Source organism: Centroberyx affinis, unplaced genomic scaffold, assembly GCF_046629955.1.
Source record: "Centroberyx affinis isolate AG114_WGS23_722 - 3 ecotype Tasmania unplaced genomic scaffold, CSIRO-AGI_Caff_v1 ptg005091l_1, whole genome shotgun sequence".
In the NCBI taxonomy this organism is placed as follows: domain Eukaryota; kingdom Metazoa; phylum Chordata; class Actinopteri; order Beryciformes; family Berycidae; genus Centroberyx; species Centroberyx affinis.
The window spans coordinates 204901-232692 of NW_027282520.1; the positions used below are offsets into that span (position 1 = coordinate 204901).

At 41.5% G+C, this 27792-nt stretch overlaps 2 protein-coding genes across 3 annotated transcripts; one reads left to right on the forward strand and one right to left on the reverse strand.

Annotated features, from left to right (window-relative positions):
• Window positions 1-238: 238 nt before the first annotated feature.
• Window positions 239-5629, reverse strand: myl12.2 (myosin, light chain 12, genome duplicate 2). 2 transcript variants are annotated; one of them, XM_071546034.1, is made up of 4 exons: window positions 5609-5629; window positions 1568-1715; window positions 1078-1256; window positions 239-729 (listed from the first exon to the last, which is right to left on the reverse strand). In XM_071546034.1, the coding sequence occupies exons 1-4, from the start codon at window positions 5627-5629 to the stop codon at window positions 574-576; spliced, it is 504 nt and encodes a 167-aa protein (XP_071402135.1). In that variant the 3' UTR covers window positions 239-573. The 2 variants fall into 2 exon arrangements, with proteins under 2 accessions (XP_071402135.1, XP_071402134.1); XM_071546033.1 differs by lacking the exon at window positions 5609-5629 and adding an exon at window positions 2248-2351 and having other exon boundaries at window positions 239-746; window positions 1095-1256; window positions 1568-1782.
• On the forward strand, window positions 4770-27393 carry myom1a (myomesin 1a (skelemin)). Its single transcript, XM_071546032.1, has 37 exons — window positions 4770-4906; window positions 7583-7723; window positions 7869-8055; window positions 8220-8377; window positions 8593-8685; window positions 8849-8937; window positions 9757-9801; window positions 9915-10076; window positions 10201-10362; window positions 11280-11421; window positions 12182-12381; window positions 12476-12532; window positions 12764-12888; window positions 13563-13746; window positions 14240-14408; window positions 14776-14897; window positions 16231-16427; window positions 16736-16862; window positions 17138-17322; window positions 17625-17739; window positions 18197-18353; window positions 18614-18720; window positions 19151-19195; window positions 19444-19580; window positions 19761-19905; window positions 20322-20381; window positions 20502-20569; window positions 20705-20830; window positions 21945-22034; window positions 22309-22396; window positions 22524-22562; window positions 22841-22946; window positions 23628-23791; window positions 24061-24097; window positions 24374-24396; window positions 25788-25843; window positions 26023-27393. Exons 1-37 carry the CDS (start codon window positions 4770-4772, stop codon window positions 26290-26292), a joined length of 4515 nt encoding a protein of 1504 aa, XP_071402133.1. The 3' UTR covers window positions 26293-27393.
• Window positions 27394-27792: the final 399 nt, after the last annotated feature.

Below are 27792 nucleotides of genomic sequence, written 5' to 3' on the forward strand. Positions count from 1 at the left end.
TGAAGCCATGATTCAAAACATCTTATTGGGGTGGGTGCTGGATTCTGTTGTCAACTCTCAGTAAGTAGCCCACGACATTCTTGAAAAATGGTCTCTTGCTCTTGTAGCTCTTGTACGAGGCTCTTTAAGGAGATATTTCTTCTCAGCTCTGCTTTTTAGGTTAAAAAAAAAGACTGTTTTCGTAAATGAATATCACATGGGTGATTGAATTTAATCTCAAAACTTTAATCAGCTCCAAAATACAAAAGATTCAGCAAAACTGAGCCAGTCACAATAATAGACATTTTCTCTGTTTCAGAGTTTATTTCCAGCTTTATCCATATGATTTTCGTGTCATACATCTTTACTAGCTTATACAGACCCTTAGTGGTGCATCATAGATGTGCAAATGAGCTATGATAGAGGTGGGGAGGGGGTAGAGTGAGGGTCCAGAGGTATGGTAGAACAGGCAGCTTATATAAATGACCTTCAGTAGGCTATACCACAGTGAAGCTTTGTGTCTAAATCAGGTGGAAACCCAATACCAACACGCATGATGTGCTAAATAAACATCGTCCAGTGATGATCCTGCCCCTAATCGTCCTTGTCCTTTGCACCATGCTTCAGGATGCGTGTGAATGCTACATAGTTGAAGTTGCCTTTCTTGTCGATGGGGGCTTCCCGGAAGAGTTCGTCCACCTCTTCATCTGTAAACCTGTCCCCCATCGTGGTGAGGAGCTCCCGCAGGTACTCCTCCTGGATCACACCTGTGGGCATCCAGACATGTTTTCTTACATGCTTAGGGAATGTGGATACCAGGCTGCTGCTATTGCCATTAAAAAGTACACCATGTTGTTGTTGAATCCACTTAATAAAAAGGGAACTTTTTTTCTGTTGCCTTTGAGGATGCAATTTTGCAATTTTGATTAAGAATCACTTTATTTGCCAAGGGCAATAAATAAAATGGAAAGGAAAAGGAAATTTAAAAGGAATTTATCTTGATGGCTCTAGTACAGAGATCTATCGATAACTTGCACCATGAGGCATTGTGTGCATTCAAATTGAGGAAATGTATGGAAAATTTGGCATCAATCTCACATAGGGCTTTAACACACCTGTGCCCTCCTCATCAAAGCAGGCAAAAGCGTTCCGGATCACATCCTCAGGGTCTGTGCCGTTCAGCTTCTCTCCAAACATGGTGAGGAACATGGTGAAGTTGATTGGGCCGGGCGCTTCGTTCATCATGGCCTCCAGATATTCATCTGTGGGGTTCTTACCTGGGATAATGCAAAGGAAACAAGTGATCAGCATTGGATAAAGGAGGATATAAAACAGGGACAATTTTGATGCCAAGAAATAGTTTTCTGTCTAGCTTTTATTTCTTTACCTAGCTCTTCTCTGTTATACATGAATCTTCAAGGGACACAGGAATATTTGTTACATCTGTGGTCTGGGTATTTAATATATATCACTCATTGCCATTAGCTGCTTGTAACCTAAAATCTTAACATTTTTGACATTTTGCACTTAATACAGTCTAATTGAATAAGAGTGATCCAAATGTGTGTAAATACAGTGTAAAATGTACCTAACGAGGCCAGCATGTCATGCAGGTCTTCTTTATCAATAAAACCATCCCTATTCTGGTCGATCATGTTGAATGCCTCCTTGAACTCCTGAATTTGAGACTGATCGAACATGGCAAACACATTGGAGGTCGCGCGCTGAGGACGCTTCTTGGTGTTCTTCCCCTTGGCCCGTTTGCTCGACATGGTGGCAGGTGGTGGGTCCCCGGCCCTCCTCCTGCAACACACAACACGGGACAGTATGATGGGCTGTCAGCTGCCATAAGCTTTGCAGAGCAGACATTAAATTAAAAGATTAAAAGAAGAAACAAACTTGGGTCTAATTTGCTTAATAATAAGGAAATTCTACAACAGCATCACACACCGAATTGAAAAAAATAAACAGAGCAAACATATAAATAAATATAAATATAAACATAATCACTGATATACGTGCAGAATTCATCTTTACCTAGTGCTATAAGAAATACTTGCTATCCAGACTGTGCTAAGCCTTTTATTTACTGTATTTAGCCCAGTGGTGACCTAAATAGCTGGCTCACTGGGCAGCTTTGGCGAGCTAGCTGACATCAATTCACAGAAAAGTATGACATGTATCTGGCCTTTATCCAAACGCCTTAACGTGCACAAAATAACATGAGCATGCGAGCCAGTAGCGACAACTGCAACAGAAAGGACTCACCGTGTGAAAAAGCAGAACCGTTGTTGCTAAACAGCTGTACACACAGCTACTAAACCATCAGCAGGCTGATGAAGTGAGTGGTACCAGGTATGTTTTACTTCCTGTTTGCCGACACCAGCCAATCAGAGCCGAGCTGGATGGGGCGAACAGCCTGGAATATTCCATGTTTCTTCTCTTTTTTTGACATGAGATGAGCTGCTTAGAGACTGCTTTTTGGGCACATTAAGGAGATATCGGTTTTGTAAATGAACACAATTACAACGCGTACAATTTTTTTTTTTATCTCTGTAATACCAGATAGCCCTTTGATTACGTCCAAACATCCAGGTAAATGTATTTAATACTGTAGTTAATATATTTTCATCACTAGGTGGCAGCAATTACAAATAAACTCATATGAATAGCTCACAGATCTCTGGCGTACTTAACAGGTTGTCACCATGTCCTTTATTTTGCAGTCGTTCAGTGATATAGACCATAAACTAGCTAATGCGTTGTTTTGCACAGCAGAATGATTATCCATCGGTATCAAGTAGCATACCAATGTGGAGTGTGGAGTGTATGATGAAAAACTTAATTCAAAGCGCTCAGAGTCGCTGAATCCTTCATCTTTAAGGTCACATTCATTCACAAGGGAGTTGTGCAGCCTTGTCCTCAGATGTGGGACATGAGTGAGACCGGTTTAGCAGCTTTCTGGTGATTTAGACAGGGCAGTAAAGGTGTCCAGGTGTAGCCTTATAGTCTAAATACTGCCAAATTGTTTATAGACAAACTAAATTATAGGCCTATGCTTAGAAAAACATTTCAAATATTTAATCCCGCTCAAGTCTTTGTTAACCATTCTGACAGCAGCCACGAGGCCATATATCTCTTATTTGTTTTGATTTAGAGCTTAGACCTACGATTACAGCAAAAATGCACATATTTCCCCACTCCATACCCGCTGCTTAGGCCTGGACGAGCTGCCTCTGCTCGTCTGGCCCTTCTGATGGTCTCATGGTCTATATTTAAAGTCGTCCCGGCCTTAAAAGGTCGTGACGGTGTCTTGTGCATTCTGCCGAGTGGCAGCATTATTTTTGTTCTGTGGACTGCCGTCCTGTCCACTGCCCGCACCTCGCTGCTCCGCCTGGATTTGGACTTGCTTTAGCTACTTTTGGAATTGCACCGTTTTCTCTTGTTTACAAGTTTTGGTGAGTGCTGTATTTTTTTATTTATGAGTCTGTCTCTCATTCTGATTAATTGTAATTCTGTTACTGTTTATGCCATTTGGCAATCTTAAAAATTCAGGGGGTAATTCATAAGGCGTAAGGCCTACTTTTAATCACTTTGTTTTAATTAAGGAACTAATTATTAGTTTTTATAAATCTAATTTTAGTGTCCTGCTAACAAGATTTTGTGAATGATTTATTATTTCCTTGTAGATTACACTGCATGTGTAATTGTAGTGACATTAATAATTGAAGAGCTGAAGAAGTAACTCAGTATATATTTTTTTTATCTTCAAACATGGATTTTTTTTCTGCAGTTTATGCCTGAAAGGCCTTGTTACAGTCCAGCTCATCTCCAACTTCTAGTCCTGGGAAAAAGGAGAGGCCCACACTACATGATAGCTGCTGCTCTCATGACCTTAGGATATAACAAACAGAAATTCCTGTTTAAAGGAAATAACCTTAAACCATTCCCATAAAATGTAGATCATAAAATCATTAAGTTGACCTGTGGATAGATGGTGATGGGCCTGAGTCTGTGATTAAGCGGCTGGGTGAGCTGTTCATGTTTCCAAGTAGTCCAAGCTGTCCAACTTGCACAGTGTAATACACTACTATTGACTGCAAACTAATTCAGACATCCCAGACTCAACTCTTACCCTTTTCCCAGTCAGCCCTTTGGAACTTTTCATCACATGTCACATCCAGTCTTTGATCACATCACATCATCTTTTGCTGTCCAGTTCAACACAGAACATTTCATGATCCTTTGCAAGTGCCTGAGGTATTGCTGGTCATCTTAATGTCAGTTGCTGTCTTTCAAGATGTTCACGCTGTGGGAAATATGATGCTGCCATAGTCTCTTATCTGCTGCTGCTTCATTTAATACAGTAGAACTAGATCGTAACCAGAGCTAACACTTAAATCACACATTGACAAAAATCTTAACGTCATCTTAACAACTTCCATTTATTTTTTTTTCTTTTGTGCAATATGATGCTGCCATAGTTTCTTACCTGCTGCTTCTTCATTAAATACAGTATAACTGTATAACTAGATCATAACCGTAACCTTTAATCACACAATGACAAAAATCTTAACGTCATCTTAACAACTTCCATTTCAATTTGTTTTAACAAGAACAAGTTCCCGAAACCATCATTACCTAAAACCTAACCACCAACTCCCAACTAAACCAAACACACCCCCCCTAACCTAAGAAATCAATCTGTAATAATAACAATGAGATTGACTTGCAGAACTGGTAAGGTAAAGGACAATCTGACATTGTAAGTTGGCGGAGTGGCCCTCAGGATGTCAGCAGCGTTACATCTGTCGCAGAAGCAGCAGCATCAGCATCAACAGCAGGAGCAGCAGCATCACTATGAGAGCAGCTATTACCTCAGCAGCAGGTCTTCTGTTAGCCAGCAGACTCACAGGATCAGCCATGGGTAAGAGGATAAGGGAGTGAAGCAGACCGGGGTCCAAAATACTTATCCGAAGTGGTTGATATTTGAAAACAAACAACAACAAAAAAACATGAGGCTCTCTTGGTGTAACCTGTCACTTCCATATACAGCCTCAGAAGTGATGCAAGGTGAATGAAACCAAGCAGACCTCTTTCAAATATTCAACAGTAGAATAATGTGCTTGGCCCTGGTCTGGAGTGAAGTGTGTGGAGCAGTGGGAGAGCTAAAGCATGCATCTCCAGGTGTGTTTTTATGGATCATCTCTCTGCTGGTCTTCACCTTCCCTAGTTGTGCTTAAAAAGTACATAACAAGCGTAATGTGTGTATGCAGTGAAGTGCAATATTTTTGTGTCTAATCCTGCTGAGGTTGATTTATTGAAGTAGGAGAGCTGCTCTCACTCTAGTGCTTCGCAGCTGATGGATTTCCATTGCTTTGACTTGAATGGTGATTAGTGCAGAAAGTGTTACTCATCAGTCATACTTTCAATGTGAAAACATGAAAGTATGATGATGAACATTCATTGGACTTTTCATTGTTATATGTGCTATTATCACTGTTTTGTTCAGTTAATTCTGTTTTTATGATTTCAGTAATATGTATTCTATACATAGATTTAATGCAAAGTTGCTGTGTAAATAAGCATCATGTCTTAAAGATCATAACCCATTTTCATAAGAACACACTTTAGTCTTCTTAGGGCTCATGTCATGTTTTAAACTATTGGATGTACGTAGTCACAGAGCTGCAAAAAGTAATTGGATATCAGATTAGGATTATCCGATAATACCCACATTTTACCCAGCCATGACTTTATACCATAAGTCTGCCGCAGAGCCAAAAGCCTCTTGTTATTGGTACAGTCCCCATGTTTCCAGACACCAAGTGGAAAACCTTGAACAAACGTTACTCAAACTTTTGCGAGTGGTTATATGTGGCTGTATTGGTCAACAATCCCTTCATTGTCATGCTGTTTATCATTTCATTTTCGATGGATTTTTGTGATTATGTGCTGGAAGTAAATGAGGCTTGATCAAAGTGTGATCAAAGCCTGGAATAGGGATTGTGTAAAAGGGGGTACTGTGCATCAAAGGGAGTCCAAAATCAAAGCCTGCCAAACGCAACGCCTTACATATGTCGGGCATACTGTGTCCCATTGTGTCACTAACATTTGTCAGCATGTAATATGGCCAGCGTGCCTTTGTCCTTTAAGCTGCTGGTCTCACTGTACTTGCTGGAAGCGTGATATACTTTATAAATGGGGTCAGGGAAGGAATTTGAGCTGTAGTGAGTGACTGCCAGGCATATTCATGGACAGCAAGGCTATTTCTGTTGGCTGGATCTGAGAAGTTGCCATTTGGCCAACTGTACAGACACTGTATGGAAGTCAGGAAAATGTAAAATGTTGTACAATGACTGTCACAACAGTTTGATAGTTGCCTGTTTTGTTTAGAAGCAACTTTACCCAGTATCCTCATTTTCTAACAAAGCTGATTACTCGCTGAGTGATTCTGCTAGTAGTATCCCATTAGATTTTTCTCCTGATTGTTTAAGAATTTGTACTTTTAACTTGTTTCTGCTATAAATGATCAATTGCAAATACATTGATCTTAAACTTTGCCTGTAGCTTCACAGGCTTGGAGGGATCAAGCACTTTGTCAGCGCTAAAACTTTTTATACCCATGACTTTCTTTTACACTGCACCAAAGACTTTCTCACAACACACCTGGTGAGTCAGCAGTTGAAATAAGTTCTTGACACTGCAGAAATCCTCCTGTGAGGCTTTCTCTCCATCTGTCTGTCTCTGCTGTGCATTCAGCCCATTCCTGTGACCTGATCCTCCCTCTCCTGTGTGGACCAGAGCTTTTCAAAGACATGTTATGCCGCTACTCCTCTGGCCCAGACAAACAGAGACTAGGGCAGGCTTAGCAGACATTATGAGTGAATGCAGAGGCTCTAAAATGAACCTTGCTGTCCCGCTGCCATCCAACAGTTCCGGTTGTAACTATTTATAAACCAAGCTGACAATAGGAAGGCCTGAAAGGCTGATAGGTACATTAGTCAGAATGTATTATGGCTCAGAGTCCTAGAAGGTTGGCAGAAATACATCTTCCTTTTCTGACTAACTGGACCAGGTGTCATTCTCAATATATCTTTATGTAACAGGCACATTTATTATAACTTTTATAACTGTAGAGGCAGTGTGTTTCATGCCAAGTGAAGCATATTGGTCGTTATTGTTAGATTGCAGTTTCCCATCAACTTTTTGCTCCATGTTCAATTCCAGGACTAAGTCATTTAAATTTCAAACTGCATGCAAGAGTAAAATGCTTCTTATCCTCCTTTTTCAGGTTTTACAATTCTATCCAAAGCTCCTCACTAATTAGTACTGGAACGGGGTCAAATAGTAGTTGCAAGTCATTTATAGTGTTTGTTTTATAAGCTTAGAGTACCGGATGAGTGGAATCGTCTGCATTGGGGCATTTAACTCGTGCCAATTATTAGTCACAGAAAGGTATATTAAATTAAGATATAATCTGGCATTTTAGTTGCATAAAATAAACCATAAGAAGTATTTGGAAATGCTATTTGGCCCCTGGTACTGTTTCAGCTCTGAGTTTGTAATGCGAGTGATGTGAGTCTTGTCTTTTGCCGCTCAGCCTGAAGGTCTCTGTGAAGACAGCGAAGGGGCAGGAGGTGGTCAAACTGAGCCCACTACCCAAGAGAGCCAAGCGCACCTACCTGGCCATGGACACCGACTGCGAAGTCATCGGCTATGTTGTTCCTGTATTTAGAGCCAAGTGAGTGAGGAAGCTGCATGTGGAAGGGATAATCTATCAGTGATGCCAATTTTGTGATTACAGTTACCAGCAGTGACCAAGACATTTTCCTGTTTCGCTGTGAACCAAAGTCGTTCTCACACCTTGGCGGCTTGTTGTGTTCCAGTCATGACGTAGTCCGGGGGCTGATGGAGGCCCAGGATGAGGAGGTCAGGGAGGAGGGGGTTAACTACGTGGCCATGAGGAACCTGTTTGTCAGGGAGGCCAGGGAGGCCGTGGAGGTCCGGGTGGAGAAGAGAACCAGGACGACGCACGTCAGGGAATCAGCTGAACGCCTGGCACTGGGCAGGACGGTAAATACTGGTCATTGCTTGGGCTTTGTGGGCTTGTGATGTCCAATTTCCAAAGTCTAATTCCTATATGCAAATGTTCTGCTATACCAAGCCCTCAAATACTAAAACAAACAGGTATAAAGCATGCGTTTAGCCCTCACTACTGTTTCACTATCATTCCACAGATGGATGAGTGGGCAGAGTTTCGTAAGAAGATGAACCCAGACAGCCTGACCCACCCTCCAGAGTTTATTGTCAAGCCCCGTGGACAGACCGTCTGGGAGGGCAAGACTGTCAAGCTGCACTGCACCGTGGCCGGGTGGCCCAAACCCAGGATCGCCTGGTAAGAAATGTTCCAAGTTCACTGATCCTCGTCCTTCTCTGATTCACAAGAAATAGAGGCTGACGATGGGGAATCAGCCATTTACCATTCAAAGCTCTCATCATCAGCCAAGTTTATTTTCCACAGTTGCAACATGAACACCAAGTCCTTTCTACAATTGCAGACTGTGAAGTCAACGGGCTAAATAAATCAGCTGTCTCTCTGTTGTCTTCAAGGTACAAAAACAATGTGCTCATTGATGCCAAGGCCCACCCTGAGAAGTACACAGTCGAGAGCAATTACAACATGCACTCCCTGGAGATCAGGAAGTAGGTAACCGTTCAGCCCACAGAGCCTTTGTCAGAATTCAACATGCAGTGTTACTACAAATTGTATATATTACAGTGTAAATATTTATGGAAAAACCCCTGCAGAGTGCCAAATACTCATACAGAAGGAATAATTAATCATGTCTGCATATTTTACTTTCAGCTGTGATTTCTTCGACACTGCTCAGTATTATGCCTCTGTCCTCAATGTGAAGGGAGAGGCTTCTTCTGTGGCTACTATTGTTGTCAAAAGTAGGTAACTCTCCTTTTCCTGACTGATTATTGCTCCTTCCTTCTCTGCAGCAGTTCCCATCTCCCAGTGCTTCATATAGAGGTCAAGCTGAGGTTTAAGATATTGCCATTGTAGACTCAACATGGTTCCTCAGTTGTGACTAGTAGACTACGCCTCTCCCAATATAGCTGTTTAACGGCTGGTAAAGCATCCAGGAGTCAAATAGCATTAGAGGAGCCTGCTAGGCTGCAGGAGAGTCCTAAGGCTGAGACAGACGGTGTATTTGTCTTACTCTGCTACACTGGACTACAAACCCAATTAGACAAGTCATACTCAAGTATGATAAGTGAAAGAGTTATTTTTGTGCGCAGAGTGCATCATATTTCATTATTGTCAAGTGATATATACTACCAGTCAAAAGACTGGACACACCTGATTGAATGTTCCATGTTTTTCATTCTCCTAAAGCCATTTTGATCTAAAGCCTTATGCTTAAATGCTTGAAATTTGTTGATTAGACAAATATAAATAGTGAAGTTGATGCCTATGTAAGAGAATTTCTTTCCAAAGCCTTTCCCTTTCCATCAAGGCAAAGGGCGGCTACTTTAAAGAATCTAAAATATAAGATAGTTTTGATTTGTTTAACACTTTTTTGGTCACTGCATAATTCCATTTGTGTTATTTCATAGTTTTGATGTCTTTACTATTATTCTAAAATATGAAAAACAGTTAAAATAAAGAAAATGCGTGTGTCCAAACTTTTGACTGGTAGTGTATATATGATAGATCTCTCATGTTACCGTTACAGCAAGGTCACTGACTCAGACATTTCTCTGCAGGGTTCCAGGAGGGTGAGGAAGCAGGTCCTCTTGATCCTAAACCACGTGAGTCAATGTTAAGACTTTTATTTAGTTCACAAATAGAATTTAATTCTTTCTTCACAGAAATTTAAATTTTCCAAACACACGCATATTTTTTTTTTCTTTCATTCCCCCAGATGGTTTCTGCGCTGAGCATGGTGTTACCTTTGTGGCGACCATCATTGACAAGTTCGAAGTGGCCTTTGGCCGTGAGGGCGAGACGCTGAGTTTGGGCTGCACTGTCATCGTTTATCCCACCATCAAGAAATACCAGCCTGATGTTGTGTGGTACAGAAACTGTAAGTGGAAAAATAAAATGTAGATTAAAAAAAATTTAATTATGTGCCCAGGAATCCATTGCCTGTAACCAGTTCACCATATGTAGCTAATCACACCTCTTTCCTTTTTGTCTTCTCTGATCAGCTGTGGCCTTGAAGCCCTCTAAGTGGGTGCACACCCACTGGAGTGGGGAGCGTGCCACCCTCACTCTTGTCCACCTCAACAAGGAAGATGAGGGCTTGTACACCCTGCGCATCAACACCAAGTCTGGCTTTGAGACCTATTCTGCCTACGTGTTTGTCAGAGGTAAAGCCCCTACTGGATAGGATATCATCAGCTGAGGATGGCAGTCTTATTGCAAAATAAAATATCTACCACTTAAAAAGAATGACTCCTAAAATTAAAAGATAGATTAAAGGATAGAAAGTAACCATAAAAGTAAGAACGTAAGTCATTGGTTGACAGAATAATGAATATAACAAATTGGATCCTCCATATATATTTTAGGGAGATGATGGATTTCTTCAGTTGCCTAATGGAAACAGAATGACTCTGTTTTTGTTTTGGGAAAGTGGAAAATGTGCTGTAGTATGTACTGGAGAATGTGTTACCGAGCTTCAAGTCTGTGCCAAATTATACTGTTGTGAATGATACTGTTGTGTGCAGAGCAGAGCAACATATAACAGTGTCACCAAACAGTTGGACGTGATAGAGAGCGTTTCACAGCTAGAGTTATCCGGTGACTTCACCCCCCTCTGCTGCGTCTTTAAGTGACACATCCCTCTCCCCACGGTGTTAGGTTTCTCTTGTGGAATGTTGCTTCTATATCTGTCTCCACATCAGAAATGCCACCACAGAGAGTGTGCACTGTTTGAACTGAAAATCGTCAGGTTTAAAGCACAAGAGGGGGTCTTGGTCAGAATTTCCCTGAATGTGAACTCGATGTGAAAGACCTTGTTGCCTGCAAGCTCTTGGATAGCTGCAGCGCCACACATACTGTAAGGCCATTAGTAGGTCAGAGAATGGAAACTGGGTTCTAAAGTGGGTATGTAATAGAGATCTGGCCTGATTTAGAAGCAGCACTTCTCACAAGTGTGTGCGTGTGCGTGTGTCCCTTGGTGCATGTGTATGTCCTTGGGTGTGTGTGTGTGTGTGTGTGTGTGTGTGTGTGTGTGTGTGTGTGTGTGTGTGTGTGTGTGTGTGTGTGTGTGTTGCTATGCCAGATGCCGATGTGGAGGTGGAGGGAGCTCCCGTTGCCCCCCTAGACGTGCGCTGTCATGATGCCAACAAGGACTATGTGGTGGTAACCTGGAAGCAGCCAGCGGTGGAGGGCAGCAGCTCCATCCTGGGATATTACATTGACAGGTCGTCAGCTCACTCCTCTTCTATGGTTCTGCACCATTTTGCGCATGTATTACATATTCATGAAGTGTAGTCAAGATGCCTGTGCACGGCCACTAATAATCAGGTGCTGGTCGGTCGCAGGAATAGAAAACAGTTTATATAAAGAAATTATCCAACTGTGCACTGTGAGGCTTCACTGAAATATAATTGATTTATTTTTCTTATAGCATTTGCAAATAGCTCCTTTTATAAGCCTATTTGCAGTTGGATAATTTCTGTATATGGACTGTTACATGTTAAGAGATTTAAACATTGTTTGCAGATTAAATTGTGATGCACTTTCATCTGCTTCCTATAGACTATGGCACAACCCTGGAAACACTGGTCTTATTTTCCATACCTCTTAGAATAGAATAACTTTTAACGCTGCAAGCACATGGCAATAACCCAAATTTCTTCTACACTTCCACTCAGCTGGCACAGTAACAGCTGAATTTTCCCTCCAGGATAAATAAAATACCTACCTTCCTACATATACATACAGTATATATACTTATCTACATAGTTATCAGTCAATCATTCAGTCACTGTGAGGGCAAATAGCCTGAAAGCACTGCAAATCAACTACATACCAGTCAAGTTCAGGCGTGTGACAGACGTTGCTTAAAATCACCACATAGGAAGGTTATAATGCAGTGGCGGTGTGTTTTCCATGGTAACTGAGTTACAATATTGCACGTACTGGTCACAAATGTAATGTATGTGTGTGTTTTGATGGCAGGTGTGAGGTGGGCACCCACCACTGGGCCCAGTGTAACGACGCCCCAGTCAAGTACGCCCGCTTCCCTGTCACGGGGCTGGTGGAGGGGCGCTCTTACGTCTTCAGGGTGCGGGCGCTGAACAGGGCGGGGGTCAGCCGTCCCTCCCGTGTCTCTGAGCCCGTGGTAGCCATGGATCCCTCCGACAGAGCCCGCCTCAGAGGTGAGACACACACACACCGGGGCTATCAGAGTGCTACAGACACACTGCTCCAGAGCCAACAACAGAGCTGTTCAATCTATGTCTTTTTTCACAGCTGGCCCCTCAGCTCCTTGGACTGGGATGATCAAATTCACAGAGGAGGATCCCACTGGTATGAAAACCTTTCACTCTATTATCACTGATAATAGCAGGAAAGGGATAGACGGAAGGACTCATCTTGTCTGACATTTTAAGCTCCAGGAGGTTCAGCGTTTTATAGAGGCATGGCATTTTATCGTGACATTTCACTGACTTAGATTTTCATGGGAAACCCAACGTAAAGGGCTTCACCTGGTTAAAATTACTTCCTCCAAATGACGAGAGCTTCCTCTTGCCTCCCCAGTGGGCGTGGTCCCAGGAGAACCCAGTGAGGTAGTGGTTACCGAGGCAACTAAGAGCTATGTGGTGCTGGGCTGGAAGCCCCCTATCCAGAGAGGTCATGAAGGGGTCATGTATTACATTGAGAAGGTGAGAAGACATGGATGACTCAAACTGTGTCTGTTGTGTCTTTGTGTGTCTGCAATGCAACATTCTCTGTTTTGCAGTATAAATATGTGACAATAGATTTGATTTTTTATAAAATGAATAGTTCTGCTCCTCAGTTCTGATTGGCTTAGAAAATGACCAATGAGCCACACATACATTAGCTGCATAACAGCTAATTTAAATATTAATGCACTAAATGAAAATCACTACTCATACTGCTACTATTTGTTGCTTAGCAACCACTTCATTTAGCTACTGTTTATGAACTATATTACTTGGGGACAGAATGACATTTAATTTTTTCTATCATGCAATTATTATCAATTAACAATAGAGGATTTATTGAACAATTGTATTCTTTCTTTTTTTTATACAGTGGTGTGCTGTTATAAAACCAATGAGCTACTCAACACCATGCTTTGCGTCGCTCCTAATGCCCTCTTCATTAAAATCCTCTTGTGGATTATTGCTTTATTAAAGTACTGCTATATGAAGACGAGCATATAGAGACTTAAGTGCCATTGTACCTTTTTATGGTAGATATTTTTTCATACAGTAGTTTTAAAGTTTACTTTCTCTAGGAACATTCAAAAAGAACCTCTTGACATGTTATGTGCTGTTTCTCTGACATTTCACCGGCCCTCTGTCGACCCCAGTGTATTGCAGGAACAGAAGACTGGCAGAGGGTGAACACCGGTATGCCAGTCAAGTCTCCCCGCTTCGCCCTGTTTGACCTGGCAGAGGGCAAAGCCTACAGCTTCCGCGTGCGCTGCTGCAACTCCGCTGGCGTGGGCGAGCCCTGTGCACCCACGGGAGAGATCACTGTCGGAGACAAACTAGGTGAGCAGGCAAACCTCGTACATCAAGTTCAGGTGTTACCGTTTTTGAGGACGTTCATGCATTAGTTTTTTGAGCAATTATTCTATTTCTATTTCTATTTCTACTTATATTTCTACAGTATGTTCTTTCTTATCCCAATCTGTTATATTCCCTTTCTGCTCACTCTAATTGGCCTCTAAAGGTCTTAGTTGTTATTCTGTCTCGTTTCGCAGCACTTACATTTCTGTGATCGTTAAGGTCACAGAAATATTATAAGGGCACTAAGACCTGGACCATTGCACCTCTTATTATTGGATGTTTGTAATGATCTTTGGAATTTAAGCTTATTTTATAGTTACACTCAATTTAAGGCACTCTGGATAAGAGCATCAGCTAAATGCCTAAATGGAGAAATCTGTCTAATCTGTCTTTCTGTCTTTCTGTCTTTCTTTCTTTCTCTTTCTCTCTCTCTCTCTCTCTCTCTCTCTCCCCCCCCCCCTCTCTCTCTGAGCAGACCTGCCCTCTGCCCCAGGCAGTATAGTGGTCACCAGGAACACCGACACCTCGGTGGTCGTCTCCTGGGGGGCTTCTAAGGAAGTCGTGGTGGGCTACTATATTGAATGTTGCGTGGTGGGCAGCGACGTCTGGATGCCTTGCAACAACAAGCCTGTCAAGCAGACCAGGTACTTTACAGTTACAGACATGGCTGGGTTGATAAAGGCACAAGTTACTCAACGTTTAAAAATGATGCATTGCGTCCATAGTCAAAAATAGCATATACCCAGAATTTACTCATGTGTCCAAGAAATGTTTACATAACTACAACTCCGATCTGCTGGATGTCACTTGTCTTTTTCATACTGGGAACAATTTCATGTAGTCAGGTAGGGAAATGTTAAATATTTTGCAAATCTGAATTTCTTTTCAATATGGGATTTCTCATTGATATTAGCTGAGACTACTCCTGGTGGGTGAAGTCTGTTGTGAGAGATTAAACTAAGCAGAATGATAATATAAGCCTCTTGATATATTTTCCTTCACTGTGTCCAGGTTTGTTTGCCATGGCCTGAGTACCGGAGTAAACTATGTGTTTAAGGTGAAGGCAGTGAACGCTGCTGGATACAGCCACAGCTCCCCCGACTCTGAGGCTGTTGTGGTGAAGGCCGCCATCGGTGAGTGTCTCCATAAATCCCCATCGCCCCTATTCTGTTTTTCACTTTGTCTGTAGCATTCAACCCATACTCTCCCTCGTTTTTAACATTTATTTATCCAGGGAATGATTGCTGAGACTCTTTTTTCCAGCATCACCCTGCTTCACATTCATACAGTTACATTCACTGCAGTCTTCTCCTGTTTGCCACTGAGCAGTGAACTCTTCCATACTCATCTATTTTCATGACCATCGTTGCCATTCCACCAAACCTTTTCCCCCTTTTCTAACCAAACAACCATACTCTTTATTCTCATTTTCATTCTCATTTTTTTTTTTATCATTTATTTTAATTTATCATTTATTTTATATTGTGTAGTTGTTGTCACGGTCTAAGCACTTTGTAACAATGCTACGAAAAGTGCTCTATAAATAAAGTTATTGTTTTTAGTGTTATTATTTTTGCCTTTTTAACTTTCTGGTCTAAAGGCTTTTGCTCTGATACAGTTGGCTCCCTGTATCCTTCCTTGCCTCTCTATTCTTTTACATTACTGAGCCTCAGGAACACAAGTGGCATATAAAACTATTACATGCTGCTGCTGATTGATGCTGTTTGCATGTGCCTGCCTGACCTACTACTCATCACTAACACTTGTCTCTGGATCCTGTCAGTTTTCCCATGTCTTACATTTATCAGCGAATAAGATAAATAACAAATTAGACCTTGTACGTTGCTTTTACTTTGTGCAGGTAATATATTCTTATTGATTCCTGTGTAAATGTGTTTTTGCTTGAGTTCTGTTTTGCCATGTGATAACTCTTCAGGGTGCCTGTTGGTGCATGGCCGCGGTGAAGGCTAAAACTTTGTGTTCTTAAAGAGCATGAACCTAATGAGCGTCTCAACTGGCTTCTGGGAATTTCTTAGCTCAGAAGCTACCCTGCTTCTGGTCTTAAGTGTAAGTACTTTATCAGTTATAACCCTAGAAAAATGTCTTGTTTGTGTGCCCGAAGCATGTTGCCTGTTCAAGTGTAGCGGGTTGTAACGGCTGTAATAGCTTAACAGTAAAGAACGGTAAGATATGCACAATGTTTGGCTCACCTGAAATGCTTACTCAACTTTGCCAAGCCATCTGTATCAGATTAAATCAAGGCAAATCCAGATCAGACAGCTTTGAAGCCTGAAATATGAGTATAGTCTGAATAATATTTTTAATAAAAGAAAAATCTCCCAAGTTTGCAAAAACCTCTTCAATATTGGCTGCACCTGAAGATTCTTTTCTCTCCTTTAACATAATGCTTCAATTGTTCATCTACAACAAATGCTGACCAGCACGTCTCCTCTCCTCTCTCCCCAGCTGTCTCTGAGAAGCCGGCCGGTGTGACCCTGCTGGAGGCTGCCAAGGACTACATGATGCTAGGCTGGACAGAGCCTGCTAACAACGGAGGGGCCGATATCAGGGGATACTTTGTGGACTACAGGACCGTGAAGGGAGGAGTGTTTGGAAAATGGCATGAGATGAACCACAAGGCGGTGACCACCAACTCCTTTAAAGTAAGTTCTTCTCCTTTAGGTACCCATGGGCCAGATTTCTGCTGGAATTCTGTTGTGCATGATTAGTCTTTCTTTTAATGGAGGAATGATTACCAGTCACGTAATCATTGACTGCATTTTGTCAAGCTGGCAGGCAGTTTGACCTTAATGTCATGTTGTTTACAAATGATGAAGCAAAGAGGAGATCATCTGCTTTGTAATCTGTTTTGGAATCGAACTGTTGCTGACAGTAATAGGATTTCATGTTTTGCCGGCTCAAAACAAGTTTTTTTAATCAATGCTAATTCTCTGTGTTTGCTTCTCTTCAGGCCGAGAACCTGAAGGAGAACGTCTTCTACGAGTTCCAGGTGCGTTCGATGAACATGGCAGGCGTGAGCCAACCCTCTCTGCCCAGCGCCGCTCTGGAGTGCAAGGAGTGGACCATTACTGTTCCAGGTACGAGAGAGAATCAGAGTCAGGATCAATAAATTCACCAAAGCAGAATAAATGTACAGAAAAATTGTGTTTGTGGCATTGTTGGCCATCACATGTCACATTTAGGCTAAAATTCAGACCTGACCTGATCCCAAACCACAAACTACAACACACACATTTAAATGTGTGTCTACTTTTAAGCAGACACTACATGAAAGTGGTAGATAGCAGTACTATTCAATAATCCCCATATTATGCAATACTTTACGCTCTCTCTCCCTCCTCTCTCCCCCAAGGGGCTCCTCTTGGTCTTCATGTGCTGGAGGTTCGTGACACCTCCGTCGTGGTCCTCTGGGAGCTGCCGGCGTTTGAGGGCCGCACCCCTGTCAACGGATACTATCTGGACATCAAGGAGGCTTCGGCCGGAGAGGATGGCTGGAAGGCCGTGCATGAGAAGGCCAACAAGCTGAAGTACATGAAGGTGAGGAGGATGAGTAGATTATTACATTTGCCTTTTTCATTTCCTCGTTCTGCAGCTGTTTGTGCGATCTGCTGATAGTCCCATTGTAATTTGAACGATGTGTATCTTATGAAAAATGGGGTGAAATATGAAAATGTTCCAAACTTAGTGGTTTAAATTAACCTTGTGAAAAGCAATACATGTTTTCCTGTGTTTGAGGTAAAATAATGAAATGTTTCCCCTTTTTAGCATGCAAAACAGGTGTTAATGCATGTGAAATAATGAAAACTGTGTTAAACTGTTTCTCCGATTCTCTGATTCAGGTGACCGGTCTGAATGCTGGTGCATCCTACGTCTTCCGTCTGCGTGCTCAAAATCTTGCTGGAGTTGGAAAGCCTTCAGGAGCCTTAGGTCCAGTCCTGGCCCAGACTCGCCCTGGTGAGTGGGATTGTTATGTAATGCACACACTCACTCACACACACACATACAAACACATACATTCACTCATATAGGGTTCCTACGCAGGTCAGGAAAGACGGGAGAAGTATAGAAAAATGCTATTGCTCAGTACCGATGCAGGACATCCATTTTTATATACCTGTATTGCCACCCAATATATTTTGACATTAGCTGTTGCAGAGATCAATCTTAAGCTACAGAATGAAATAGGCTAGTAGACAATCATATTCCCTTGCAATTATCAGTATACATTATATTGAAAACTGATCAAAATCTGTAAAGCCACTCGTAAATTTAAGGTATGGTAAAATGGAAAAAAGGTATGGAGTTTTAAAATAGAAAAATGTGTAGGAACCCTTTGGACACACACACACACACGCACACACACACACAAACACACTCCACACACAGTAACTGTTTATTCCCCCTCCCTCAGGCACCCATGAGATTGTTGTGGACGTCGATGATGATGGTGTGATCTCCATGATCTTCGAGTGCTCTGAGATGGCCGCTGGCTCTGAGTTTGTTTGGTCCAAGAACTACCAGGCTATCACCGACACCTCTCGCCTGACTATTGTAACCGAAGGGGGCAAGTGAGTACTGCGTGTTTGCCCATGTGAGCATGAAACCTCGCGTCTCTGTACTCTACTGCTCCGGTTCGAGACTAGTATGTGACAATTTGTCTCCACTGTAAACATTTCTGACATTTTTAGAAACCATCTTGCTAATTCACGTCACAGCAGCTGTCACACCGACTCAAAGTCTTGTCTTCCGTGTTATTCAGAATGTCCTTCCGTTTTTTTGTTTTTTTTTATGATATCCTGTTCTCCCTGTGTGTCCTCTTCCTCTCCAGGTCCAGAGCTATCTTCAATGATCCCTCCCTGGAGGATCTGGGCACCTTCTCCTGTGTGGTCACCAACACTGACGGCATCTCCTCCAGCTACACGCTCACTGAGGAGGGTGAGTCAGCCCAGTCTTGGCATGGCCGGTTCCTGTGTGTCTGAAACTTGATTCACTTTTTATTTGTTTGCGTGACGTCAGCGCTCAAGGAGGTGAGGAGGGCCTGAAGTGTTATGCACTCCTGTCTGTAATCCAGTTTCAACAGCTGCATCAAACTGACATCTGCTACACATTGGGATACACGTATTTGTCTTGAAGGTCACGTCAAAGTGTCTTATGCCATATTGCTGTCAGTTGTTATATTGTAGATGACCCTCGGCACTCTCGACAGCGTTCACTATAAACTATTTTGAAATACTAGCTATTAAACAGACACAAGGTTGAAAAGCAGTTAAAGGAGATTGTAGTACTGTTAGTTTGTGTGAAGGAGATTCGAGAGTTCATGGCATTCACCCATTTTGTTATTGCTGTTGTTGTTGTTGTTTGGCAGGTCTCAAACGTCTTCTGGACATCAGCTATGATCACAAGTTCCCTGGTGAATATCCTACCACATCACAGACTTTGTTAACACCACATTTGCTTTTTAACTTATCAAGAATATAGCTTTCATTCATCAAATAAAATTCTAGTTTTACAGAATCACTTTAATCACCAAGTATCATAAATATACAGTTTGTCTTGGATACTGTAGTTACCAAGCTATAATTACACTATGTACCATAGTATATAGTATATATAGGTTTCTTATAAATCTCACTCTGTGCTCATTGTGATGCTCTCCAGTTATTCCCTTCAAGAATGAAATGGCCATGGACTTGCTTGAGAAGGGTTGCGTGCGATTCTGGACCCAGGTGGAGAAGTGCACCTCCGCCTGCCAAGTGGAATATGTGTTCAACGACATCATCGTTACTCAGGGAAAGGTAAAGGACCTGTGCTTGACCAATGCAATTTCTACAGCAATACTTTTTTTCAGAATCAAATTTGCCTCTCGTGGTCGTGTTGTGTTGTACGTCCACATCGAGTGTGGATCATCTTCCAAAGCTGATCCTACGCTTACACCTGACCCTGTTGGGTTTGGGTTTCTGTATGCCTTATTGCAGAAATATACAATGAACTTTGACAAGAACACCGGCATCATTGAGATGTTCATGGACTCTCTGGAAGTCACCGATGAGGGAACCTTCACCTTTAACCTGGTGGACGGCAAGGCCAAGGGTACAACCAGCCTGGTGCTCATTGGAGAAGGTAAGTCTCCTCATGCAATTTCTACTTCCATATTGCCTATTCCATACTGTACTTTTATTCAAAACAGCACACAGATTTGTGAGTGTATTCATGTTAAGTGTGGAAGTGGAGTAGAAACTTTAACCTGCCGATTGTTCAGAATGATAAACACTGGATGACTTGAGTGTCCATCTCCATCTCACAATTGCTCTGCTGAGTGAATTGCAGTTGCTGCAGTTAAAGTGTCTGTCCATGGAGGGGCAGCAGAAGACAACCTTTCCTCACTGTTTTATGGCGTCTTCTTTATGGTTGATGGGATTGACTTTTTGATGCACTGTGTACCTGAATTCCCAACATAAAAAAATTGAATTTTTATTGCAAGGTCTGAGAAATTAGTGATTAACAGTTACGTGTTCTTTGTTGTTGTGGTTATCCAGAGTTCAGGGAGCTGCAAAAGAAATCTGAATTCGAGAGGGCAGAATGGGTCAGGAAACAAGGTAAGAGATTATAGATATAGAAGACTACTTCCAAATATGCCTTGTAGTTTTACATTACATTTTTTTTACACTAATAGCACAAATAAGTTTCAATAATTACTTTTCACTGGCCACCCACAGGTCCTCACTTCGTTGAGTACCTTGATTTCACTGTTACTCAAGAATGCAATGTGCTGTTGAAATGCAAGGTAAGAAAAGTACTTTAATTGTACGTTGTGAATGTTGTATTCATAGATTTCTGTTGATTTACAATATGATAGAAATAGTAGAAATATGGTTCATGCAGCTTTTTCCCTTGTCTCTCTTATCCTTGCACTCCACAGATAGGAAACGTCAAACCAGAGACTGAGATTAACTGGTACAAGGACAGCCTTGACTGCGAAGAGGATGATGAGGATGCTAAGAAAATCGAGAGACAGGATGGTGTGCTGACCTTTAACATCGGAAAGGTCAGGCCATTAGAGGGAAGACGCACCTTGTGGGGAATTGTCAGCTCATGAGTAGAAAGCTAAAAGCAACGCTACCAACGCAGCTATGCTTCAACTGTAGATCTAGACTAGATGCTTCACTGCCTGCTCTCCCTCTCTGACACACGGAGTCATAAATGATGAAACATTGTTAAAAATATTCATGTTTCAGTGTATTGCTGTAGAGCCACTGGAATCAGCATGTCAGCATGCCATACTTTAGAATCAGTATATATTGGGTGCAGTTGTTTAAGGTGATGAGTAATTTTTGCTAAAGCTAACATATTTTGATACACTCATATGCTATATTTGGTTATTTATGAATTTTTGACTCATAGGTCACGCTCTTCAACATTTATGCCCATATAGTATAAATTAGGGATGGGACAATATGCTTATCTCACGATACGATTCAATAGACAATATAGGTTTCACGATTCGATACAACCACATTATGATGTAGTAAATAAAAGGTCAATGACAACAAAGTCTGACTGTGCAGAATTATGTTTATTTCTGAGCCACAAATCTTTCTAGCAATGGCATTGGCTTGCTAAAATGTAAACAATTTAAAACAATTTAAAAATATCATTACAAAGCGCAAATAGATTGAAATTGTGATGGGCAAGCCATCTCAGTTGTGATTACTACAGCAGAATAAAATGAAGCCAATATCACGATTCATTTTTCTGCCACACGATACGTATTGTCACATTTTTGTATTGCGATATATTGAATTTCGATATTGTCCCATCCCTAGTGTAAATATATGGTTTATCCGTGTGTTTAATTATTGTACCCAACAGTTATAACACTGTTTGTACTCAATAAGACTGCTCTGGCTACCTTATTCACCATAAACATTTAATTAAGGCAAAACTGTCCTTTGCTTTTGAGGATATAAAGCTGATCTGTCAGTCACTGCTGGTGCCAGAGAAGTTTTATTGATGTTTCAAGGTCCCTGTACATTGAAACTGTATAAACATAAAAGAGAGGGTTGGAGTCATTGCATGTGCTCAGGAGAGGCGGCCTTGTCATCGCCACTCCTGTCAGTAGCGCTTTCATTAACTGGCTTATCTACTTGTCTAATTTACAGTGTGTTATTAAGCAAGAGAAAGAGAAAGAAACAGAAAAAGCGGGGAAAAAGAAACCTGCAGAGGACGTTCCCCCACCACCACAACCCAAAGTCTGGACATATACTTTGCTGCCATAAGTTGTCGCCGATAATCTCTCCATGTGTCCTCTTCGTCTTACTTTTCCATGTTGTTCCTTTTTAAAGCCTGCAGCATCCTGGGCAGGAGAAAAGCTTGCCTTTTCGGTTTAGTCGGTCTCTGTCTGGCTGTCCTACTGTTTTTTTATCTGTCCCAAGAATTACCTGGATTCCCCTCTCTGTTTGGAAGGTAGAAGGGAATTCAATGCAGCCTTGAGGATATTAACGTTGCTTTTACTTCAAACCCTAGATCTCCAAGAAGGACGCAGGTACTTACGAGGTCCGGCTGAGGGACGAGAGAGGCAAAGATAAGAGCACGTTCAACCTGACTGATGCAGGTAACGTCTTTCTCATTAATTTCATAGTTTCACTGTATGGAAAGTGTAGATCTGTGCTATTAATCTTGCAAAATATGTGATGATTTAAGTGGATACTACATTAACTACTATTCTCATCTTTATCCAGGCTACCAGGCTGTCATGAATGAGCTGTTCAGAGTTATTGGTGAGTAATACTTTCAAACTAAACACTTGCCAAGTGGCAATGTTAGGTCAGTATCTTCATTTCTGACTAACTATGCATAGACTGCAGGCTGAAGAAAACCATAGAAAAAAAGCAGAATATGCTTTTCATTCATTTCCCATGGTGTGAAATATTAACAGCTAAAGTATAAAGCATTTCATACAGTATTTTATGCCATTATTCTGCCTATACAAGCCATGTGCCCTCCGTGGGGCATAGATAAATGTAGCTATCTGACGCTTTTGTTCTTCTCCCTCCAGCAAACTCCTCCACTGACATTAAAGTCCTCAGCACCGAGCACGGCATCATGCTCTACTCCTTTGTCACATATTACACTGAAGAGCAGCGCGTCGGCTGGCTGCACAAGTACGCCTATCAACCTTATTCCCTTGCTGTATTTTGCGTCATCTTCTGACGTACACACATCCACTTTCTCCTCGTGGAATTGAATATCTCTTGTAAACTCTGAAGTGTAATGCAGTCGCTCACAAACTTGGGTCCTGGGACTGCTAGCGGTCTTTGAGTGTGATCATAAGGGGTCCCCAGCACTATGAGAAAATAGTTTAATTTCACCAATATTTTTAAATATTGCACACTGAGAGAATATATGAATTTGGCTATTTTTTTTATCAGAATTGTCACTCTCATCTGTTATCTCCTCACCTGCAGTGTGGACAAGTGTACAGTCTTCTACTAAATTATATCTAAACCCCATAAAACGTCACATATAGGGGTCCCAGGGACAAATAAAAGTGGTGGTCCATTGTATATGTGGGTCCTTGGACTGAAAAAGTTCTCGATCCGTCGGTTTAATGGTTTCGGTTGCGTACATAGGTCAGAACCCTCATAATACAGGGATGTGATTATGCAGAATTTATGAGTTATTGGACACACATTGGCAATTCATTTTTAAGGTGGCATTAATGTTTTCCTGTTTTGAACCTACTTTTCTGTGTACCTGATCACAACCCTCTATACCATCAGTAAATAAACAGCCTCATATTCATCTTAGAAGCTCATCTGTGTGTCACCCGTTCTCTCTGTTAGAGATGCTAAGATTGCCGCCTCAGAGAGAGTTAAGGGCGGAGTCACAGGAGAGCAGCTCTGGCTTAAGATCAATGAACCCACCGAGAAGGACAAGGGCAAATACACCATGGACATCTTTGATGGCAAGGACGGTGTTAAGAGGGTCTTTGATCTCTCTGGCCAGGGTGAGTAAGAGTTTGAAATCCATAACGTCCGAATGATGAAAGTGCTTCTGCTTTAGATTAGAAAGAAAAAGACTCAAGCTCCATGTCACATAAACTTTTGTCAACACATAAACTTTTTTCAACACATAAACTTTTTTCAACACATAAACTTTTTTCGTAATGTGTAACACAAAATGGATTCCAAATGGATTAATTATGTTCCACACTTAACTTTGGGTACTTCTGTGCCCATTGAACTGAATAATAATGCTTGATTTATTTTGATGCAGCATGGGAAGAGGCATTTGAAGAATTCCAGAGGCTGAAGTAAGTAAACAAACCTGAATTTGACCTGAACATACTGTTATGTAATTCTGTACTTCTATCTATATGACTGAAGAGGATATTTATACAAATAAATAGAAACCGGTCATAACAAACTTAAAATAGACTCCATGCACTTTGTGTGCCCTTTTAGCGGCACTCCACTCAAAATGCATTTCCTGGCATTGTAAAGCATGGTAACAAAACAAAAAGTTATCTTTCTGCCTATGATACCATTTTGACATGCTTCTGACAATGTGTGTCTCCTTCCTTCCTTAGGGCGGCAGCAATCGCAGAGAGAAGTAAGTGGATATTTATGCTTTGGTTTGTCCCAACAGACATGGACACTTTCTGAAATTATGTAACAGTGTTCTGGACATAGAGGCTACTAGGGTTTTAATGGAATTTTTAAGAAAAGTTCAATGGAGTCGAAGATGTATGGCTCTTATAGTAACCATTATATTAAGACCTCATTTACGTGAATCCATCAGGAATGGTTGCTCTAGAGCAGTGGTTCTCAACGTGGGGTCCGGGGACCACCAGGGGTCCTTAAGTGAGTTTCAGGGGGTCCCCAGCAAATTGATGAAGTGAAGTTAGAAGTTAGAATTTAAACTTCACCATTGTTTCATTTACAAGAAGTTGACGCATACACAGACTGTAGAGGAATGACAATTTTTTTTTTTTAAACATCTCTTTATTGAATTTTCAAAAGGTTCTGGTATACATAATACAAGATCATCATATAAAATACAAAATATAAAACTGCCCTCCCCTTTCCCAACCCCCTGATCTCTCCTACTCATCCTCCCAATCCACCCCACCACCCAGTCCTACCCCCAGTCCCATCCCAGTGGGCTACAACTGTCCACTACTGACAAAAAAAATAAAATAAAATAATAATAATAATAATAACAATGGCAATAATAGAGGAAATTACACAAAGATGTATAACTAGAGAGAGAGAAAAAAAAAAAGAAAGAGAATGGAATCATACATACAGCTACACACAGTGATCCACACGTTCTTGCATTACTACATAAAGAGAGCACTATGAGTCATTCCAGGAATGACTATTTTGATCATAGTTTCACTGTTATCTCTCTACCTAAAATACAGGTTGTCATGGAATTCTGTACAAAATCGTATCTGACAATAAAACTATTCTCAGATTTGGGTTCTAGAGACAAAATCTTATCAGATGGGGGTCCGTGGCCCAAATGTGTACTAAATTAGGGGTCCTTGATATGAAAAAGCTTCACTGCTCTAGAGAATGAGATGTCCTAAACTCTGAAAAAAAAAAGAAGAAATTCCTAACCAAAGCTTATTTAAAATATGATGCATGTCTATACTACAGTTGTATATATATTTTTAAATGTTTTAAGGAGGGTACCTCACAGTTTAAATGCTTTTTTTTTTTTTTATGCATCAACAACAAAACCCATACAAGCATGTACTTTCACTATAATATAATCTAACATCCGTCGTTCATTAAGTCCTTTGCGTGCACCTGTCTGTTTGAATGTCTGAGAGTCGGGTAAATAATGTGCTACTATATGATTCCATTAAGTCTATGGGACACACAGTAGGAAATTGGTTTTACTTACAAATACAAATAATACACAAGTTGGAGAGTATGTGACTGACGGATGGATTGGTATTTGCTTCTTGGCTCACTCTCACATTTCTTCTCTAGACCGCGCTCGCGTTATTGGAGGCTTGCCAGATGTGGTTGCAATCCAAGAGGGCAAGGTAAATAGATTAGATATTCACTCTGTTGATTTACTGTGTTCGTTTATCTCTCTCACTCCTCCTTCTCTCTCGTCCCTTTGAGCATGTTGTGCCTCTGAGGATTGACGAGAAATGCTTTGAATTTTGTATGACAGACACGCACAAAAAACAGACTAACAATCAAACCCTCCCCGCTTTAGTCCCTGAACCTGACTGGCAACGTCTGGGGTGAGCCTGTACCTGAGGTGTCCTGGATAAAGAACGACAGGCAGCTGGTGGCTGACGACCACTACACACTCAAGTTTGAGCACGGGAAGTTTGCCAGCATCACCATCGCTGCCGTCACCACGGCTGACTCTGGCAAATACGCCCTGCTGGTCAAGAACAAGTACGGAACGGAGGCCGGCGAGTTCACCGTCAGCGTCTACATCCCAGAGGACGAGGAGAGCAAGGAGGAGCAGAAAGAGTAAAGGACGATGCAGTGTAACGAGAGAAAACAGAAGAGATGAATGACTGGGCTATCTCCAAAGCGTTTTACCCCGGTGCATGCCTGTGCACCAAAGCAGTCTAAATAAATGATGAATCTGGGAGGAGAATGACAGTGCTTCCTTCTGTCTCTTACATGTGCTGGGCTAAAGAGCTTTGGGCATTGCTGGTCATGGATGCGAACAAGGAATGTTGTACGGAGAGGATATTTGTGTGCTTGTAGTTGCTTGACATGTCTTCTGTCACTTTCGGCCGCTGTCAGCAGTTTATGTATAACCATGGGAGACGGTCGACCTGTTTAGGACATAAATCTTCATGTTAAAAAAAAAGAAAAAAAAAAGGAAAAAGCAAACATAAGGCTGTTGTTTTGGCTGCTGTCTTACTACAGTGTTACAATATTACATTTGGGTAACCTTTGACCTCGCAAAACAAGTCACCCCTGAGGGTTATGTACTGTGAAAACAGAAAGGAAAATGTTGATGTCATGAACTTTTTACTAGCTGCTTGCTCTGTGTTGTGCGGCTTTGAAAATATGTGCCTGTGGAAACAAGTGACATGTTCCACTGAATAGAGCTCTCGGTCTCTATCACTAAAAAGCTAGTATGTTTTTATTGTACTGTGTGTATTTATGTAATGTTCCCTTGATGTCTCGTTTGCAACCTAGAAGTGTCAATCATTATAAGAGGTCATAGGAGAAGTGGAGGGGGTAAAGTGTAAAGGCATGCAAAGTGAGTGTGTTAATTGCGAGTGTGTTAACACAAGCATGACATTCAAAACTGGTTCATTCTAGGTGTCTCACACAGCCTCAAAGCTGTATGCAATCTAGTCACTGCATACGTTGCATACTTTTGGAGGTCTGCAGGCTTTGTCAAAGGAACTAGTTCTATACGCATAACACTGTCAGAAAAATGTTGTTGAAAGTTGTGTTTCAGGTACAATAAAGGGGAGCCACACAGGTTAACTAGTACTGCCTTCAATAGATGTGCGTGCCACCACCACTCTTGTAACCAGTACTGCCCTCCAGCATTTGGTTTGAGGCTGTTTATCTATTGAACAAGTTAAATACAAGTCTGTTCTCCTTATGACACGCGATGTATTAATAAAGGTACACTTGCTTTAGAGAAGTTCCCCTTTATTTGTTTTTATATCACCTGATAGACATATTGAGAGAAAAACCTTCAGTAAGTCCAATGATTTGGTTTGTAGAAAGCTCATGGGTCATAATGGGAGCCTATTAGAAAACACAACTGTTCACATTGTAGCATCGGATTCTGCCTGCATTCATCACATAAGTTCCCAAAGTGGGGTCCGGGTACCATACATGGTCCTTGAGGGGTCCCCAGTTAAGAGAGGAGTAATTCAGTTTTAACATTATTTCACCTATTCTAACTTAGCACCATGAGAGAATGTACGACTGTTTTGATTAGAGGTTTCACTCCTCACCGTGGTTACTTCCCCTTCCACAAAGACGTATAATTCTGTAC

What these genes read in the sequence shown, in the direction of transcription:
- myl12.2 (XM_071546033.1), bottom strand. Translation starts at nt 1,751, where the DNA reads ATGTCGAGCAAACGGGCCAAGGGGAAGAACACCAAGAAGCGTCCTCAG. An exon ending in TGACATGCTGGCCTCGTTAG is followed by an intron (nt 1,257 to 1,567) that starts GTACATTTTACA and finishes GCATTATCCCAG; the next exon opens with GTAAGAACCCCACAGATGAA. An exon ending in CTTTGATGAGGAGGGCACAG is followed by an intron (nt 747 to 1,094) that starts GTGTGTTAAAGC and finishes GGATGCCCACAG; the next exon opens with GTGTGATCCAGGAGGAGTAC.
- myom1a (XM_071546032.1), top strand. Translation starts at nt 4,770, where the DNA reads ATGTCAGCAGCGTTACATCTGTCGCAGAAGCAGCAGCATCAGCATCAA. An exon ending in GGCTACTATTGTTGTCAAAA is followed by an intron (nt 8,938 to 9,756) that starts GTAGGTAACTCT and finishes ATTTCTCTGCAG; the next exon opens with GGTTCCAGGAGGGTGAGGAA. An exon ending in TGACCACCAACTCCTTTAAA is followed by an intron (nt 16,428 to 16,735) that starts GTAAGTTCTTCT and finishes GCTTCTCTTCAG; the next exon opens with GCCGAGAACCTGAAGGAGAA.